This window comes from Giraffa tippelskirchi, chromosome 14, assembly GCF_054371585.1.
Source record: "Giraffa tippelskirchi isolate mGirTip1 chromosome 14, T2T-mGirTip1v1.2.pri, whole genome shotgun sequence".
NCBI lineage: Eukaryota > Metazoa > Chordata > Mammalia > Artiodactyla > Giraffidae > Giraffa > Giraffa tippelskirchi.
The window spans coordinates 39,024,799-39,042,691 of record NC_137288.1 but is presented as its reverse complement, the minus strand read 5'-3'; the positions used below and the strand labels follow the sequence as shown (position 1 = coordinate 39,042,691).

General features: G+C 38.6%; 1 protein-coding gene across 2 annotated transcripts in view; it reads right to left on the bottom strand.

The window, feature by feature from the left end:
• Positions 1-4,720: 4,720 nt before the first annotated feature.
• The window catches only part of LOC145533831 (desmocollin-3), a 51,008-nt gene continuing 37,835 nt past the window's right edge, over positions 4,721-17,893 (bottom strand). Inside the window, exons 14-17 of one of the 2 annotated variants that reach the window (XM_081561169.1) lie at positions 15,552-15,673; positions 6,980-7,237; positions 5,017-5,059; positions 4,854-4,934 (exon numbers count right to left, since the gene is read on the bottom strand). In XM_081561169.1, the coding sequence (XP_081417295.1) occupies positions 5,033-5,059; positions 6,980-7,237; positions 15,552-15,673 (407 nt within the window). In that variant the 3' untranslated portion in view covers positions 4,854-4,934; positions 5,017-5,032. Of the gene's footprint in view, positions 4,935-5,016; positions 5,060-6,979; positions 7,238-15,551; positions 15,674-17,893 lie in introns of both variants that reach the window. The other variant, XM_081561168.1, reaches the window with a different exon arrangement.

Sequence of the window (17,893 nt, the reverse complement as noted above, 5' to 3'; positions counted from 1 at the left end):
TAAGGCTTTGAGAGGAGATAAGTAGCTTTTCTAAAGTCACACAGCTAGCAAGTAGCAGAGCCAGGATTCAGATTCAAACAATCTACCTTCTGAGTGTAGATTCCATGCTCCTCAGCCACTGTGACCCAAAATCCAACCAAACCACTTCGGCCGAACACTTGGAATTTATCCAATGTTTTGCTGTCGCAAACAAAATTCAAAGAACCTTGTTAAAGTTAAATATTTACACACAAAAATAATAATCACAATAAAAGTTCTTGAAATTTAAATCATTCAAATTAGATTAAAATTGAAAGATTTTGCTACAACCCACACATTTTTGAAATGGGCAGTCTTACATTTGTGGGGAAGCATAAATGTGTGCGCATGCACACACACACAGACACATACACACACCAGGGGAAAGATTTGCCGTGAAGTGAACATAACCACATAATCCAGTTGTGGTTAAAGCTGGGAGGGCATGCATCCTATAAGTGACAGACCAAGAAAGAAATATCACCTTTTTTTTAACTCATTTTTCCTTGACTACACTGCTCCTCCAAGTAAGAATACTGTATCACTATTAACTCTGGAACATTCTGCAATCACAACCTTATAATACTTCACCCAGTCAAAATCAGCTGATAGATAGATATATAGACAGTGAGCAGACAGCTAGATATTTGGAAAGCTGTTCCTTAAATAGCAGTCTCCTCCCAAATAGTATAACAATGTTGACAATTTGGTAATGATCCCTTCTCTAAAGTATTTTCCTGTAACTAAAATGAAGCTATCACTGAGGATCTGTTTCCATGCTGGTCTAACGTACAATTTTGCAACATGACCACCTTGGAATAATTTAATCTCTAAAAACAGCAAAGACAAGAAATCAAGTTAACATTGCTTTATTACACACCTCATATCTGTAAATATTGCATTACACATTAAATGTTTGCTTATTTTAATCTGCTATGCTTCTCTAAAAGCAAAGTAACTTCTCTTAACAACAAAATTAAAGCTCTGTTAAAAAGGTTGCAAAACCTCAGTGCATTTTTAGACAGATAGATAGCTGCTTCCTTACAAAAATAAGAAAAATGATCTGTACATTGGCATAAAAATTCAAGAACATTCACTGGAAGAAAAGTGAAAGCTTCAAAAAGATATTTCCTTTCACACTAAAATAGCCTAATTTTCACCTTACATATAAAAGGAAAGAAGAATACTCTTCGTTAAAAATGTTTACATTAAAAATAAAGCTTTAAAAGGAAAATTTCTCTTCAGCATGTCTAAATCTAAGAAGCTAGATTTCAGGAGCAAATTAGAAAACAGAAAATGGAGCATCAAATTCACAGACACCCATTTAATGGAAGACCTGCTATCTTAGAAAGACCTGCCCAGGGAGCCGTAAGAAATCCCGCGATCCCCATAACCGATGTGTTTATCCTGCTCAACCAGTTGGGGCCCATCCTGAAAATGCCTTCAGACTCAGCAGGCAGTCAGCTCTCTTCTTGTTTCCACACTCTATATAAGGTGAGGCTCAGAGAAAGGGTTGATGACACTTTAGTGACACTTCACCAAAACCAAATGGCAGCTGCCACTGGCCTGAAGAAAAAAGGTGAAAAAAGGGCCTGGCCTAGGACAATTCAAAGCAAACAATGTTGCTTTTGCTCCCGCTCATGTCCTTTTGGGGGCCTCTCTCTTTGCCCTTGAAGGCCTGAGTTTTCATGTTCCTCTATGTGCAAATACCCACTCAGGCCTGCCTTCTCCCAGAGTTCCCTGTGTTCCTAAATGACCACAAGATCTTTTTCTTTCATGAATTCAAAATTCTTAATTCTTCTATTATTTTAAAAATTTTAATAAGAAAGCAAGCTCATAAAAAAAAAGTCATTCATACGAAAGGGTGATTGACAGCCTGAAGTATTTGCTAGGTAAGTATTACTGACAAGGTTGGGTGAGAGATGAAAGAAAGTGGGCCTAATGGCTGATTTCCTTGAATCACATTTATGTCTCTTTAAAACATGGCAGTGAGGGACTTCTCTGGCAATCCAGTGGTTAAGACTTTGCCTTCCAACGCAGGGGGTGCAGGTTCAAAGCCTGGCAGGGGAACTAGGATCTCATATGCCTCTTGGCCAAACAAATCAAAACATAAAAGTGAAGCGATATTGTAACACATTCAATAAAGACTTTAAAAGTGGTTCACATCAAAAAAAAAAAAAAAATCTTAAAAAAAAACTTAAAAATAAATGAAACAGGGTAGTGATTAAGAAAATGGCATTTTATAGTTTCCAGATTAGAACCCACTGCAAAAGTGACAGATTTGGGATCTTAGAACAGTCACGACTCACTTATGTAAAATTTTCATGCCTTCCCCGCAACCTCTTGCTCCCTTTATCCGTTAAAATCTGACTGAGAGAACATGGTTATTTGGCTCTAAATTTTTCAAAATGTTGATCAGTGGGAGAGAGAAAGAAAATGGTGATAGAAGATTTATTTTTACCAGAATTGGGTTAAAAGAAGTTTTTAATATTAGCACCACAAAAAAAACATTTCATCTCTGGAAACCTGCTACTGGAAATCAGGGAGCCTTAGCTGGATAGCCAGTCACATGTTTGCTCCCAGTTCGTGGATAAGGAAAGAAACCAAAAAGCAAATCTACACTTCTACCTAATCCCCTCTTTCCACTGAAACCAGAAAAGTTTAATGAGCTGTATACGATTTTAAACATTACATAAATGTACATGAACTATCTCCTGATATGCTTAGTTATCATGCAGCACCCAAGAACCAAACATAAGTTCTATTTTTTAAACCCTGTATTCCTATCAGAGGACACACCACACCCCAGCCACACTTTAAAGTAATATCTTCTCCTTTGCTTTTTCACTTTGTTTTAAATGTTGCGTTGATTAATGGTTATACAACTGTTAATCAATAAATAATATATATGTGCCAAACAGTGCCACTATGGGACATTGCTACCTCCTGGGCTAACTCAACAAATTTTGCCTCCAAAGTCAAATAAAGAATTTTTTTCTCTTTTTGGCAAGAGTCAGGGGTGGGGAGTAGGTCCCAGTTCTTCATAGTTGCAAAATTTTTAAATTAATTTAACCTTAAGTATTTTCTTTCAAAATTTTTTTCAACTAGTGATACCTATTATTTGTTGTCTATTTTTTTATCATTTGAATTAAGTATACAATAATGTGATATTAGGTTTATCATAAGAGTAGACGCTAATTATTTAAAGTTTAACCATCCTTGCCTTGGGGAATTTTACAAGTCTTTCCAGAGGTTCTAGCACATGAACAAACTTGCGAAGCACTAAATTTAAGCAACATCTTGGAAGATGTTAAATTGCACCTAAAGATTTAAGTATCCTTCCCTATTTGATTCTTTATAGCACTGTGTAGTATTTACCTGATTTAATGAGGAACATGTATTTTATTTGAAAATGGTAGTAAATAGAAATGCATGTTAATACTCATTGCTACCATAACTATGAAGGGAGTCTGTTTCTTCAGATTGACTCTATGGCATAATCACAGTCCATCTAAAAATAAGATATTCTAATTGCAAATGACTACTGTCAGTAGAAAAATAAAGAGCCACACGTGCTAAACATGCAAATGAAAATATGAAAGTACAATTCTCAAGAGGAGAAAAGCAACTTTTTCTCAGTATAATTTTCATTACTGACAAGTTACCAAGAGTAGTCCTGAGTCTCAGGGAAAGGTCTTATGATTACAACTCAATAGAAGATCTTTAATTTTTTTTAATTAAAATACTGGCAATAACTCTCTGTGTGGTGAATAGAGTTTTGCTTAAAGGGAAACAGATCTGTTCCTCATACCAATCCTTTCGTCAACCATAAAACACACAGGGCTTCCCTGGTGGTTTAGCGGTAAAGAATCCACCTGTCAAGCAGGAAACGGGTTCAATCCCTGGATTGGGAAAATCCTCTGGAGAAAGGCATGGCAGCCCACTCCAGTATTCTTGCCTGCAGAATCCCATGGACAGAGGAGCCTGGTGGCTTATAGTCCACGGGGTTGCAAAGAGTTGGACACGACTTAACCACTAAACATAAAAGTATAAAAACAACACTTTTTCTTTTTTTACACTTTCCTGGTGTAGTTTTCACGTTGTGGCTCTGTATTTTTGAGACCGCATTAGGGCAACTGGGTAGCTAGAACTACTCTTCATGGCCTAAATGCTACCTAAAAGGAAAACAAAATTCTAGTTGCCTTCAGAGCAAACGATCAGGTGCTACAGATTTTTTAGAGCTAAAAAAATCCAACACAAGTTACCATATTGCTTAATATTCCACTTTTAACTAACTGTGGAGCAAGAATGGAATTCTAGTCCAGAAAGCTGTTCTACTATATTCAATCAAGTACAAGTTTCTATTGTTGGACTAATATTTAGCCAATGCATTTACTGAAAACATATTTGTAAATGAGAGATGGTCCTTTATAGACCTTAAATCCAATGCTATAGCATGAGATTTCCTGGTTGACTATTTACTCAGTAATAAAAGAGGGGAAATCTGTTCTAACATTTTTAACTTCCTAAAAAAATGAATAGCAAATTGCTTGAAAGTACAGATCGGTAGATAGCATAATTTTAAAAATTTAGAAAAATTCATGCATATTCATAATATCTATATATTGCTAGATATGTAGTAATAAATTGAATTTTATAGTATCTCTGTTAGAAAGACGATGGCTGACAAAGACACGTCTAATTGTAGCACTGTAACATTATCTCTTTGCGCATGTTTCTGCTAAGGCAGTAAATTTAGCTTCCAAATTATTTAAGAAGTCAAGGCCGTCTTCTTCCTGCTTTTCACTGCAGCAACCCACAGAACCGGCTGGAGACCCTCTTCCTTCATAGTTGTACGTAAGGACGTAATCTTGTGATGGCATGTGCTCTTCATCCTGATTACATAGATGCAATTTCTGTAAAACAAACAAAAAAGAGGATTGTATTATTGTTTTAAACACACTGAAACCGATAAACATAAAATTTATTTTTATTTACCTTTTATGTTTAATTTTTAACCAGTGTGTCCTCTAATGGATTCCTACATACAAAAAATGCACATGGTTGGTCCATATCACAGCCATACCACAAAGTCAGTACATGCTACATTTCTGGCAACCCATACAAATAAAAAAAGTGTATACACATTATATTTAAGCACATTTAAATTACTAAATGTAATATTTTTAAATGAATTAATATTTCATTTAATTTTAAGTACAATTAAATTATCATTAAATTAAGGTTTAATTTAATAGATTTTAAATCTTTAAAATATAAGATTAAATTCTTATCCCTAAATTTTATATCACCACGAAATAGTGATAATATGCATAGTTATTTGGAATTTGAGCTTGGATAGTTAAACAGTCCTGATTTGGAGTCATAGCTTAGTTTGTCAACTAACTATACGAATTTGAGGAAGTTACTGAACATCTTTAAGCCTCAATTTCCTGATTTCTAAAACAAGAATACAGACAATTACTATCTGACTGGATCATAATTAAATGACAAAATAATAATGCATGAAAAATACTCTTATTAAACAGCCAGCACATAGTACATGTTCAATCAACATCAACTAAAATTGCTATTATATGTCGAAATAGTGTGGGTAAGGATTACCACACTGTATTCAGAATCAAGTTTCCAAGACAGCCAAAACACAGCCAGATAGAAAGATGCACAAATTTTCAGTGAAATTTAAATATAATCAAGATAACCTACACTGTGAAAACTGGGCCAGAATAGAGACCAAGTGATCAGCCATGTTTACCCTGGCTGCCTGTCACTGACCTGTCTGTGAACTTGTCAGACTCCTAAACTCCCTCCCTTTCTCACCTGTGTATCTATCCCTCCTCAAACCCAGCGAATACTTCCTTGGCTTATGTTAGCAAGTGTGTCTCTTCAGGACCATTTTAGCATCACACCCCATTACTGGACATATACACTGGAGAACACCCCTAAGAGTGCTTCTTAAGCTTTGCTCCTCCTCAATCCACCTGATTTTATATGGCTACTGGCTGTCTAGAAACAGAAACGGGCCTAACTCAGTACCAGAAAGAATATTTAATCCAGTGGCTCTCTATTCAGGTTGCACATTTGAATCCTAGGGGAGCTTAAAAAAAGAAAGAAAAGCCAAATCAATTAAATCAGAATCATTCGAGGTGAAGCACAGCATGAGTATTGTTTAAAAGCTCCCCAGTGAATTCTGAGGTGCTGCCATGACTGAAAATCCCTAACTGAACTCCACATATTTTACATCCTTGCTTTCCTCTGACTAGCAACCATTATACATTTGCATGGTGCTTTTACATGAAAAATAGTTCATGATAGGCTTCACTGGTAGGTCAGATGGTAAAGAATCTGCCTGCAATGTAAGAGACCAGGGTTCGATCCCTGGGTCGGGAAGAGCCCCTGGAGAAGGGAATGGCAACCCACTCCAATATTCTTGCCTGGGAAATCCTGTGGACAGAGGAGCCTTGCTAATTTGCATGGTGACTTTACATGAAAAAAAATAGTTCATACAGATCATATTATTTCATGTTCATTCTAGAGTTCTGTACAGATGCTTTGCTTTCACAGAGAAAAGCAGATTTGACTTGGTGATTTTTGTAATTGTGAAGAATGAGATTTTTCCCTCTATTTTTCTATATTAAGAGTTTATGAGATAAACACACACCTAAAAATGAAATGTAACTTTAGTGAGGAAGAGTAGACTCCTCCAATTTTCATGAGATTTTAGAAATTAAGAGAAATGTAACAGATGAAATAAAATCTTTTAACTTAAGTAATGTAACAAAATCAAAGAGCAGGGGCAAAAATAGCCAAAGAGTGAGAAAGAAAGGATACATTGGAGAATATGAAAAAGAAGTTTCTGAAAATAGTTGTTAATCTCAATTTCCTAAAGTTCTCCACTGGACATTTATATTGTAGAGACAGAATGCTCAGGGAAACTCACTTCACCAAGACGGGGTTGAGTGAAATTTTGCCACTCGGAGTAAGTGTATCTGGAGTTGTCCATCTCAACAGTGCCTTCTCTGCAGGAGTCCAGGGTGTGATGATGCCCAGCCCCGCGGCATGATTCCAAGGTCTGGTGTCCTCCTTTTACCATTTCAATGGTTTCCTGCCCTCCATTTTTGACTCCAGATCCCATAGTACCACAAAAGCCCTGGTTAGCGTTGTTGACTGTCCGGGTCATAAACCCATTGGCAGAACACTGAAATAAAATAAAAGAAGACAATTCATATCAGTTGGAAATGGATTCGAAGTAAAGTCACAAGAGGGCAAAGGAGAGAGCTCGTTTACTCCTGAATTTTTTATTCATTCATTCATTCAACAGACATTCATCATTTTCCAATTGTGTGCCCAGTCTAGGGATGCAAAAATAGAGACATGGTCCCTGAGAGGCCCCAGTGAGCTCTTACTCCAATGAGGCAGAAAACCAGACAATTACTCTAGGAATATGATTACTATGATGTATAGGTGAACACATCAGAGGGCTTCCCTGATGGCTCAGTTGGTAAAAAATCTGCATGCAATCAAGAGACCGCCTACAATGCAGAGGACCAAGGTTCAATCCCTTGGCCGAGAAGAGTCCTTGGAGAAGGAAATGGCAACCCACTACAGTATTCCTGCCTGGGAAATCCCATGGACAGAGGAGCCTTGTGGGCTACAGCCCATGGGGTTGCAAGAGTTGGACATGACTTAGTGACTACACCACCACATAGGTGAACACAGAATTCTAGAGGGACACAGAGAACGAGTATGAAAATTCAAACTCAGAGAAAGTAAGTGGGACACACTGGGGAAACGCCAAGCTGAGGGACTCCTCCTTGAAATGGGAGAAGAATACATTATCTGCAAGAAGATCTAGATGCAAATGCACATAGAGTTCCTCGAGGGTTATCAATTTCAGCCTGTTGAGAATGGCTACCACAGATGGTTCAGAGAGAGAGAAGAAGCTGGGGAGGTTATAAAAGGCTATGCTAAAATTTTTTAGAAAATCTTGAAGACTATCAGTTCAGTTCAGTTCAATTCAGTCACTCAGTTGTGTCCGACTTTTTGTGACCCCATGGACTGCAGCACGGCAGGCCTCCCTGTCCATCACCAACTCCTGGACTTTGCTCAAACTCATGTCCATTGAGTTGGTGATGCCATCCAACCATCTTATCCTCTGTTGGACCCTTCTCCTCCTGCCTTCAATCTCTCCCAGCATCAGGGTCTTTTCCAATGAGTTAGATTTTTGCATCAGGTGGCCAAAGTATTGGAGTTTCAGCTTCAGCATCAGTCCTTCCAATGAACACCCAGGACTGATTTCCTTTAGGATTGACTAGTTTGATCTCCTTGCAGTCCAAAGGACTCTCAAGAGTCTTCTCCAACACCACAGCTCAAAAGCATCAATTCTTCAGCACTCAACTTTCCTTATAATCCAACTCTCACATCCATACATGACTACTGGAAAAACCATAGCTTTGATTAGATGGACCTTTGTTGGCAAAGTAATGTCTCTGCTTTTTAATACACTGTCTAGGTTGTTCATAACTTTTCTTCCACGGAGCAAATGTCTTTTAATTTCATGGCTGAGTCACCATCTGCAGTGATTTTGGAGCCCCAAAAAATAAAGTCTCTCACTGTTTCCAATGTTTCCCCATCTATTTGCCATGAAGTGATGGGACCAGATGCCATGATCTTAGTTTTCTGAATGTTGAGTTTTAAACCAAATCGTCACTCTCCTATTTCACTTTCATCAAGAGGCTCTTTAGTTCTTCTTCTCTTTCTGCCATTAGGGTGGTATCATCTGCATATCTGAGGTTATTGATATTTCTCCAGGAATCTTGATTCTAGCTTGTGCTTCATCCAGTCCAGCATTTCTCATGATGTACTCTGCATATAAGTTAAATAAGCAGGGTGACAATATACAGCCTTGACGTACTCCTTTTCCTATTTGGAACCAGTCTCTTGTTCCATGTCCAGTTCTAACTGTTGCTTCCTGACCTGCATACAGATTTCTCAGGAGGCAGGTCAGGTGGTCTGGTATTCCCATCTCTTTCAGAATTTTCCACAGTTTGTTGTGATCACACAGTAAAAGGCTTTGGCATAGTCAATAAAGCAGAAATAGATGTGTTTCTGGAACTCTCTTGCTTTTTCAATGATCCAGCGGATGTTGGCAATTTGATCTCTGGTTCCTCTGCCTTTTCTAAAACCAGCTTGAACATCTAGAAGTTCACGGTTCACGTATTGCTGAAGCCTGGCTTGGAGAATTTTGAGCATTACTTTACTAGCATGTGAGATGAGTGCAATTGTGCAGTAGTTTGAGCATTCTTTGGCATTGCCTTTCTTTGGGATTGGAATGAAGACTGACCTCTTCCAGTCCTGTGGCCACTGCTGAGTTTTCCAAATTTGCTGGCATATCGAGTGCAGCACTTTCACAGCATCATCTTTGAGGATTTGAAATAGCTCAACTGGAATTCCATCACCTTCACTAGCTTTGTTCGTAGTGATGCTTTCTAAGGCCCACTTGACTTCACATTCCAGGATGTCTGGCTCTAGGTGAGTGATCACACCATCGTGATTATCTGGGTCATGAAGATCTTTTTTGTCTAGTTATTCTGTGTATTCTTGCCACATCTTCTTAATATCTTCTGCTTCTGTTAGGTCTATACCATTTCTGTCCTTTATTGTACCCATCTTTGCATATAAAGTTCCCTTGATATTTCTAATTTTCCTGAAGAGATCTCTAATCTTTCCCATTCTGTTGTTTTCCTCTATTTCTTTGCACTGATCGCTGAGGAAGGCTTTCTTATCTCTCCTTGCTATTCTTTGGAACTCTGCATTCAAATGGGAATATCTTTCCTTTTCTCCTTTGCCTTTCACGTCTCTTCTTTTCAGAGCTGTTTGTAAAGCCTCCTCAGACAATCATTTTGCATTTTTGCATTTCTTTTTCTTGGGTATGGTCTTGATCACTGCCTTCTGTACAATGTCATGAACCTCCATCCATAGTTCTTCAGGCATTCTGTCAGATCTAATCCCTTGAATCTATTTGTCACTTCCACTGTATAGTTTTAAGGAATTTGATTTAGATCATACCTGAATGGTCTAGTGGTTTTCCCTACTTTCTTCAATTTCAGTCTGAATTTGGCAATAAGGAGTTCATGATCTGAGCCACAGTCAGCTCCCAGTCTTGTTTTTGCTGAATGTATAGAGCTTCTCCATCTTTGGCTGCAAACAATATAATCAATCTGATTTCAATGTTGACCATCTGGTGATGTCCATGTGTAGTCTTCTCTTGTGTTGTTGGAAGAGGGTGTTTGCTATGACCAGTGCGTTCTCTTGGCAAAACTCTATTAGCCTTTGCCCTGCTTCATTCTGTACTCCAAGGCCAAATTTGCCCATTACTCCAGATATTTCTTGACTTCCTACTTTTGCATTCCAGTCCCCTATAATGAAAAGGACATCTTTTTTGTGTGCTAGTTCTAAAAGGTCTTGTAGGTCTTCATAGAACCATTCAACTTCAGCTTCTTCAGCATTATTGGTCAGGGCATAGACTTGAACTACTATGATATTGAATGGTTTGCCTTGGAAACGAACAGAGATCATTCTGTCGTTTTTGAGATTACATCCAAGTACTGCATTTTGGACAGTTTTGCTGACTATGATGACTACTCCATTTCTTTTAAGGCATTCTTGCCCACAGTAGTAGATATAATGGTCATCTGAGTTAAATTCACCCATTCCAGTCCATTTTAGTTCACTGATTCCTAAAATGTTGATGTTCACTGTTGCCATCTCCTTTTTGACCACTTCCAATTTGCCTTGATTTATGGACCTGATATTCCAGGTTACAATGTAATATTTCTCTTTACAGCTTCGGACTTTACTTCCAACACCAGTCACATCCACAACTGGGTGTTGTTTTTGCTTTGGCTCCATCTCTTCATTCTTTCTGGAGTTAGCTCTCCACTGATCCCCAGTAGCATATTGGGCACCTACTGACCTGGGGAGTTCATCTTTCAGTGTCTTATCTTTTTGCCTTTTCATACTGTTCATGGGGTTCTCAAGGCAAAAATACTCAAGTGGTTTACCATTCCTTTCTCCAGTGGACCACATTTTGTCAGAACTTGAAGACTATGGGGACTCAAAGTAGGGTTTTAATAACAGACAGAGGAATTTTTTTGTTTTTGCAGCACCAGGTCTTAGTTTCAGAAAGAGGAATCTTCGTTTTGGCGTGCAGGAACTTTAGTTGCAGCATGTGAACTCCTTGCGGCATGCAGGATCTAGTTACCTAACCAGGGATCAAACCTGGGCTCCCTGCATTGGGAGTGTGGAGTCTTAGCCACTAGACCACCAGGGAAGTCCCAAGAGGCATATTTTTTCTAAATAATATTAGATAACAATGTGAAAGACAATAAAAAGGAGACAAGTTTAGTGTCATGGATGTCAGAGAAGTCACAAACAATTCTAGGTGAAAAACGACAAGGATCTAAACCAAAGTGGAAACAGTGATGATTAAAAGAGGGTGGACTCCATAGAGAGCTTACTGGTGGTCAGATGGATGAGGCAGCACAGGGAAGGGTCAGTCCTGCTTGTGCAACTAGATAGATGGCGTAATTCACAGACACGAAGGATGCACTTGTGGGTGAGAGGAGGGTGAGCAAGTCAATTTTGGACATGGTAAACTTGAGAAACCTGGAGATATCCAAGATGAGTATATGAGAATGTGGTCTGCAGCTCAAGTGAGAGACCTGAGCTGAAGAGTCTGGGAGTCACTTCCATGTAGCGGGGAGCTGAAACCATGGGAATAAATGATCTCATCCAGAGAAAACTGCAGACTGAAAGAAAACAAGCTAAGAATAGAATGACAAGAAAAATCATGTTTTAAGGGGTGGATAAAGGAATTAGAGCTGTGACAGAATTGATCTGGAATAGCCACCGAGATAATGTAGAACCAAAAAGCCGTGACTCTGAAGCTAAGAGAGAATTAGGGTAAGGTCAATGGTGCAGAAAAAATCCAAGTAGGGTAAGAACTGGCTCAAATAAAGTAAGCACCCATGAGAGTCAAGTAAAAAAGTGGCCAGTGGTGATCCTTGTCAGGAAAATTTCCACAGAGTGCTGAGTGAACAGGATTACAGTCTTAGAGAAATTGAGTAAAAATCTTTCTCTCAAAAAAATCAGTTTCAAAGAAAAAGAAATACGGAGGGATATAGGGGAAGACAGAGTCAAGAGAATGTTTGAAAATGGAGAAGATTTAACTAAACATTAACTTAATGGTGGAACTGCACATCAGCTCTCCAGGCCACAGGGAAGGATTTGAGTTACAGCAAATGATAACCCTGCTGTATCACTTTGCATGTAAACCATCACTTTCATGACAACATCCCCAGTATAAATAGGTACCATTATGTCATCTTCTTACCAATTTATTTTTTATATTTAATAGGCAGAGTCTCTATCAAAACAAAAATTTTCAAGTTCAGATGATTTACTGAATCTGAAATAGATCCATAAAAGTCATATATACTATTTCACTGCCTTAGGAAAAAAATACAAGTAAAGAGAACTGAAAAGTAGCCATTTGGTGGCACTGCTACCCTACATTTTTCGCTTAGGTTGTTGCTACAGTAAAATTCTATTACCAAAAAAAAAAATCTTATTATCAAATCCCTTGATGGCATGATTTAGTCATTATAAGTATATGTTCAGAGATCATATTTTGAAGCTAATGAAAGGGGAATTGAAAATAAACTAAAATCAAACCTGAACTCACAGTGCCATTTCATATTCTATCTAATCTCGGTTCCTTCCTACCCACCTCCAAGGACCTCCCTCAAGTTTATCCTCACGGGGCATCAACAACTCCTTCACCACATCAAGGATTTTCAGATTTACTTTTCCAGTTTTGATATTTTACCCAACTCGTAACCCCATGTGAATGCCTTTGACTTAAACTCAGATCTACAGTTACCACCTTTACTCATTGCATTAAAATAAGTTTACATATAAACTGTGAAATATTGTTGCATTTTGTAAAAATATGCCTAAAATTATATACTGGTATAAAATTAATAATTTCAAGTCCTTTTGAGAAGTGCTAGTAACAGAGAACAGGTAAATAGTTGTGAGTATGTTATAGTGAAGTGGCTGATCAATTCCACTGACTCCAGCATCAAATAGCAAAGAAAAAAACAGTGAGTACAACTCAGTCATTCCATTCCTAGACATAAAATAAGAAGTTACTATGAGTAAAATAGGGTTAAGAAATATTTTAAATGTATAAATAAGATTGTTTACCACCAACCATGGTGCAGTGGTAAAAGAACCCGTCTGCTAATGCATGAGATGCAGGAGATGTGGGTTTGATCCCAGGGTCAGGAAGATCCCTAGAGGAGGGCATGGCAACCCACTCCAGTATTCTTGCCTGGAAAATCCCATGGACAGAATAGCATGGCAGGCTAGAGTTGATAGGGTCACAAAGAGTCGGACATGACTGAGCACTCAAGATTGTTTACTTTTAAATAACAAAATAAAAAGTAGAGTCAGTGTGACAGAAGCTACAAGCCATGGGCAGTGACTTTATATCAGGCCTTTTCTACATCTTAGGGTGACTATAGATATTTCTTATCAACTGTTTTTCTTTCAGTTCCTTCCACCATCAGACAAAATCATCTATGTTTGACATGGCTGCATGAGGAACCCTGTAATTATTTCTCCATTCATAAAATGGATTTAGTCCCTAGTCCTTAACTCATACTCTCTGGGCTTCCCAGGTAGCTCTGCTGGTAAAGAATCTGCCTGCAATGTGGGAGACCTGGGTTCGATCCCTGGATTGGGAAGATCCCCTGGAGAAGGGAAAGGCTATCCACTCCAATATCCTGATCTGGAGAATTCCAAGGACTGTAAAGTCCATGGGGTCACAAGAGTCAAACACAACAGCGACTGCAACCCCATCGACTCTAGCTTGCCAGGCTCCTCTGTCCATGGGATTTTCCAGGCAAGAATACTGGAGTGGATTGCCATTTCCTCCTCTAGGGATCTTCCTGACCCAGGGATCAAACCCAGATCTCCTGCATCTCCTGCTTTGGCAGGCGGATTCTTTACTACTGCCCCATGGTTGGTGGTAAACAATCTTATTTATACATTTAAAATGTTTCTTATTCATCCATATTTTAATTTTCCCATAATCATTATTCTAGAAGAGTTATCTAGCTCATGCTGAAACTACCAAAAGATCCCAATTATTTATCCTCCCCAGTCCTATGTCTTTCGGATCTTGTTGGTCAGTGTACCAGTTCAGCATCACATTACTTACATTATGCCACATTCATGCAGAAAAGCCGTGACTAGCTCTCCCTTCGGAGAAGGCAATGGCACCCCACTCCAGTACTCTTGCCTGGAAAATCCCGTGGATGGAGGAGCCTGGTAGGCTATAGTCCATGGGGTCGCTAAGAGTCGGACACGACTGAGAGACTTCACTTTAACTTTTCCCTTTCATGCACTGGAGAAGGAAATGGCAACCCACTCCAGTATTCTTGCCTGGAGAATCCTAGGGATGGCGGAGCCTGGTAGGCTGCCGTCTATAGGGTCGCACAGAGTCGGACACGACTGAAGCGACTTAGCAGCAGCAGCTCTCCCTTATCAAGAGAATAAGTCCAAAACCTTTGTGCGGCATATAAAAGTCTCATCTCCCACTGCTTTCTCATTACATCTTCTTCCTCCAGAACCTAATTCAAGTGTCAAATCTCTATTCCAGAATGTCATTTCTTCCATTTTAAATCAATTTATGTACTATTTGTTGAATAATCCCTAAACTTTGCCATCTCCTTTTTTCAGTCATTAGACTGTTATTCATCTCTTCATTTCAACCCCTTCCTATTCTTTAAGTTACAGACTAATCTGTGAATCTTCCACCAGGCCTTTCTGTTTGATCCAGACATCATGAATATACTTACACAGCATCAGTATCTTTGAACTCCACCTGTATCCTAACAAACTGGTGCTGTTTACTGTCATGTTCCTATTTAGTTTTCCCACAAGAGTAGATTCAATTTTTCATAAAGTGAAATCTTTTTGAGGGGAGAATATGCCTTATAAGAACTCTTTTATATATTTCCCCAAAAAGAGAAGCACAGTGCCAATATTTCTTAGTTTATCTTGAGAATTCTCAGCAAGTTTTTCCTATTATACATGGTCAGAGAGTGAGATAAACAAATAATATCTGAAAAAACACATTGTAAGAGCAGTCAAACAGATTGCACTTATAGTAAATTCACAACATCAGAGAGGTAGTAGTAAATCATAACACGAGAGAGTGGAAAAGAGATAACTAAAACAATATATCTGGTATATGATGTTTAATAAATGCCACTACATAAGTGTTTGAATATTGGCAGATAAAATATTTATGCCTACAAAATCTGACTAAATTAAGAATATAAATTAACTCCTAAATTTTGAAGTAACTTCATAAGGATGAGTTAAAGAAATTATGGAAAATACTCAGAGATAAATATCCACTTTTTAAAAAAATCACTTACCACCTTATCATCTCCAGGTGCTTCTGTGTTTGATATAATTAGATTTTGCTGAGCCAGATCTTCAGGAAAACCTTTTTTATTTCTGGCACTAACAACTCCACATACTAAAGTTAGCAATATAGCTGAGTTAAAAACAAAAACAAAAAACAAGTTTAACATGCATGGAATAAAATACTCATCTTTTCTTTCTTATTACCTAAGATACATAAGAAGAAAATAAGACACTGAACATGGTGTCCCACAGATGACCTTCGCCTTCCTAAAGTAATAGGCCATGATTTAGCTTACTTTTAAAATTTAAAGTAATTATATTTATATTTTTATTACAGCCCTCTTTAAGAGTTTGAATTCCACCCACCATTTAAGTATTTCAAATCATGAATTTTTAAAAATTAATGACATTTATTTAGACAAAGACTTTAAAGAGATTTACTGACTCACAAACGAATGGTTTGCCAATGTGAAAATAGAACAAAACAGACTTCTCCCCCCACCGCCGCCAGCCCCAGAATAGAGTTATCTCCCCAGTTATCTTAATTAAACTTACTTTATAATTTGCCTATTCAGACTTCTCATCCTACCTCATAATTGTATGAAGCTGGAATATGTGATAATAAAACTAACAGCAGCAGCAACAACAATTCTTTACAAGGTTCAGTAAGCCCTCATACCAAGGACTGCCAACCTACAACCCTGAATCCAGCCCACCATGAGGTGTATCACTTGTGAGCTGTGGTTTTTATATTTTTAAATGACTGAAAAAAATTCAAAAGAATAATAGTTTATTACATGTGAACACTATATGAAATTCAAATTTTAATGTCCATAAATCAAGTTCTAATGGAACACAGTCATGCCAGTGGTTTAAATATTTTTCATGGCTGTTCTCTTGCTACAAGAGCAGATGTGATTGGTTACAACTGAAACTATACAGCCTGCAAAGTTTAAAATATATACTATCTGGCCCTTTACAGGGGCTTCCCCTGGTGGCTTAGATGGAAAAGAATCCACCTGCCATGTAGGAGCCCCAGGTTTAATCCCTGGGTCTGGAAGATCCCCTGGAGGAGGAAATGGAAAGTGGACCAGCCCCAGTTACCTAGTGGCCCCTTTTCTGGCTCCAGTTCTTACTCCTCTTCCCTTATCCCCTACCCTCAAGCCACTTCAAGCTCCTTGCCTTCCTTGATTTCTCCAAGCATTCTCTCACCTTAGGGCCTCTGAACTGAACTTACCCTCTGACCCAAAGCTCTTGGCTGACTCTTTCACCTCTTTCAAAAATCATCAAGGATAACCTTCTCACATATGCTGGCCCAACCATCTATTGAAAATGACCATCACTAACATCCATCCCCCGCCCTCACCCATACACACTCTACCACACTATAGACTCTAATTATTTGGCTCTATTTTTCCCTCCAGGGTGTTTAATTTATTTATCACTTTACTGTCACAAGGAAGACTTTGTTTTGGTTTGTTAACTTTCATCTGCTTTGTTCATTGATGAAACCCAAGCACCTAGACACTTCCAGTATACAGTAGGTGCTCAACATATTTTGGGCTTCCCTGATAGTTCACTTGGTAAAGAATCCACCTGCAATGCAGGAGACCCCAGGCCAGGAAGATCCCCTGGAGAAGGGATAGGCTACCCACTCCAGTATTCTTGGACTTCCCTTGTGGCTCAGCTAGTAAGGAGAAGAGAAAGGCTACCCACTCCAGTATTCTGGCCGGGAGAATTCCATGGACTGTATATGGGGTCGCAAAGAGTCAGACACAACTGAGTGCCTTTCACTTTCTCTTTTCCAACATATATTAACATTTTTTTTTGAGTTGATGAAAAACAATGAACACTGAAAATGTACCATGCACTGCTTTAAGCTCTTCATATGCATTAATTCAATGAATCTTCAGTGTCACCCCATAAAATAGATATTATAGGGCTTTCCTGGTGGCTCAGTGGTAAAGAATCCACCTGCCAATGCAGGAGACATGGGTTCAAACCCTGGTCCAGGAAGATCCCACATGCTGTGGGACAGCTAAGCCCATGAGCCACAATTACTGAGCCCATGTTCTAGAGCCCGTGAGTGACAGCTGCTGAGCCCACATGTCACAACTCCTGAAGCCCATGCCCTAGAGCCCATGCTCCACAACAGGAGAATACACGCAATGAGAAACCTGGGCACTGAACTAGAGAGCAGCCCCCGCTCACTGCAACTAGACAAAACCCCCCAGGCATGCAGCAACGAATACCCAGCACAGCCATAAATAAATAGAGAAATAAAACTTTTTAAAAAATGAATAAGAAAATAACCTACTACAATCATCCCCTTTACAGAGGAGGAAACTGA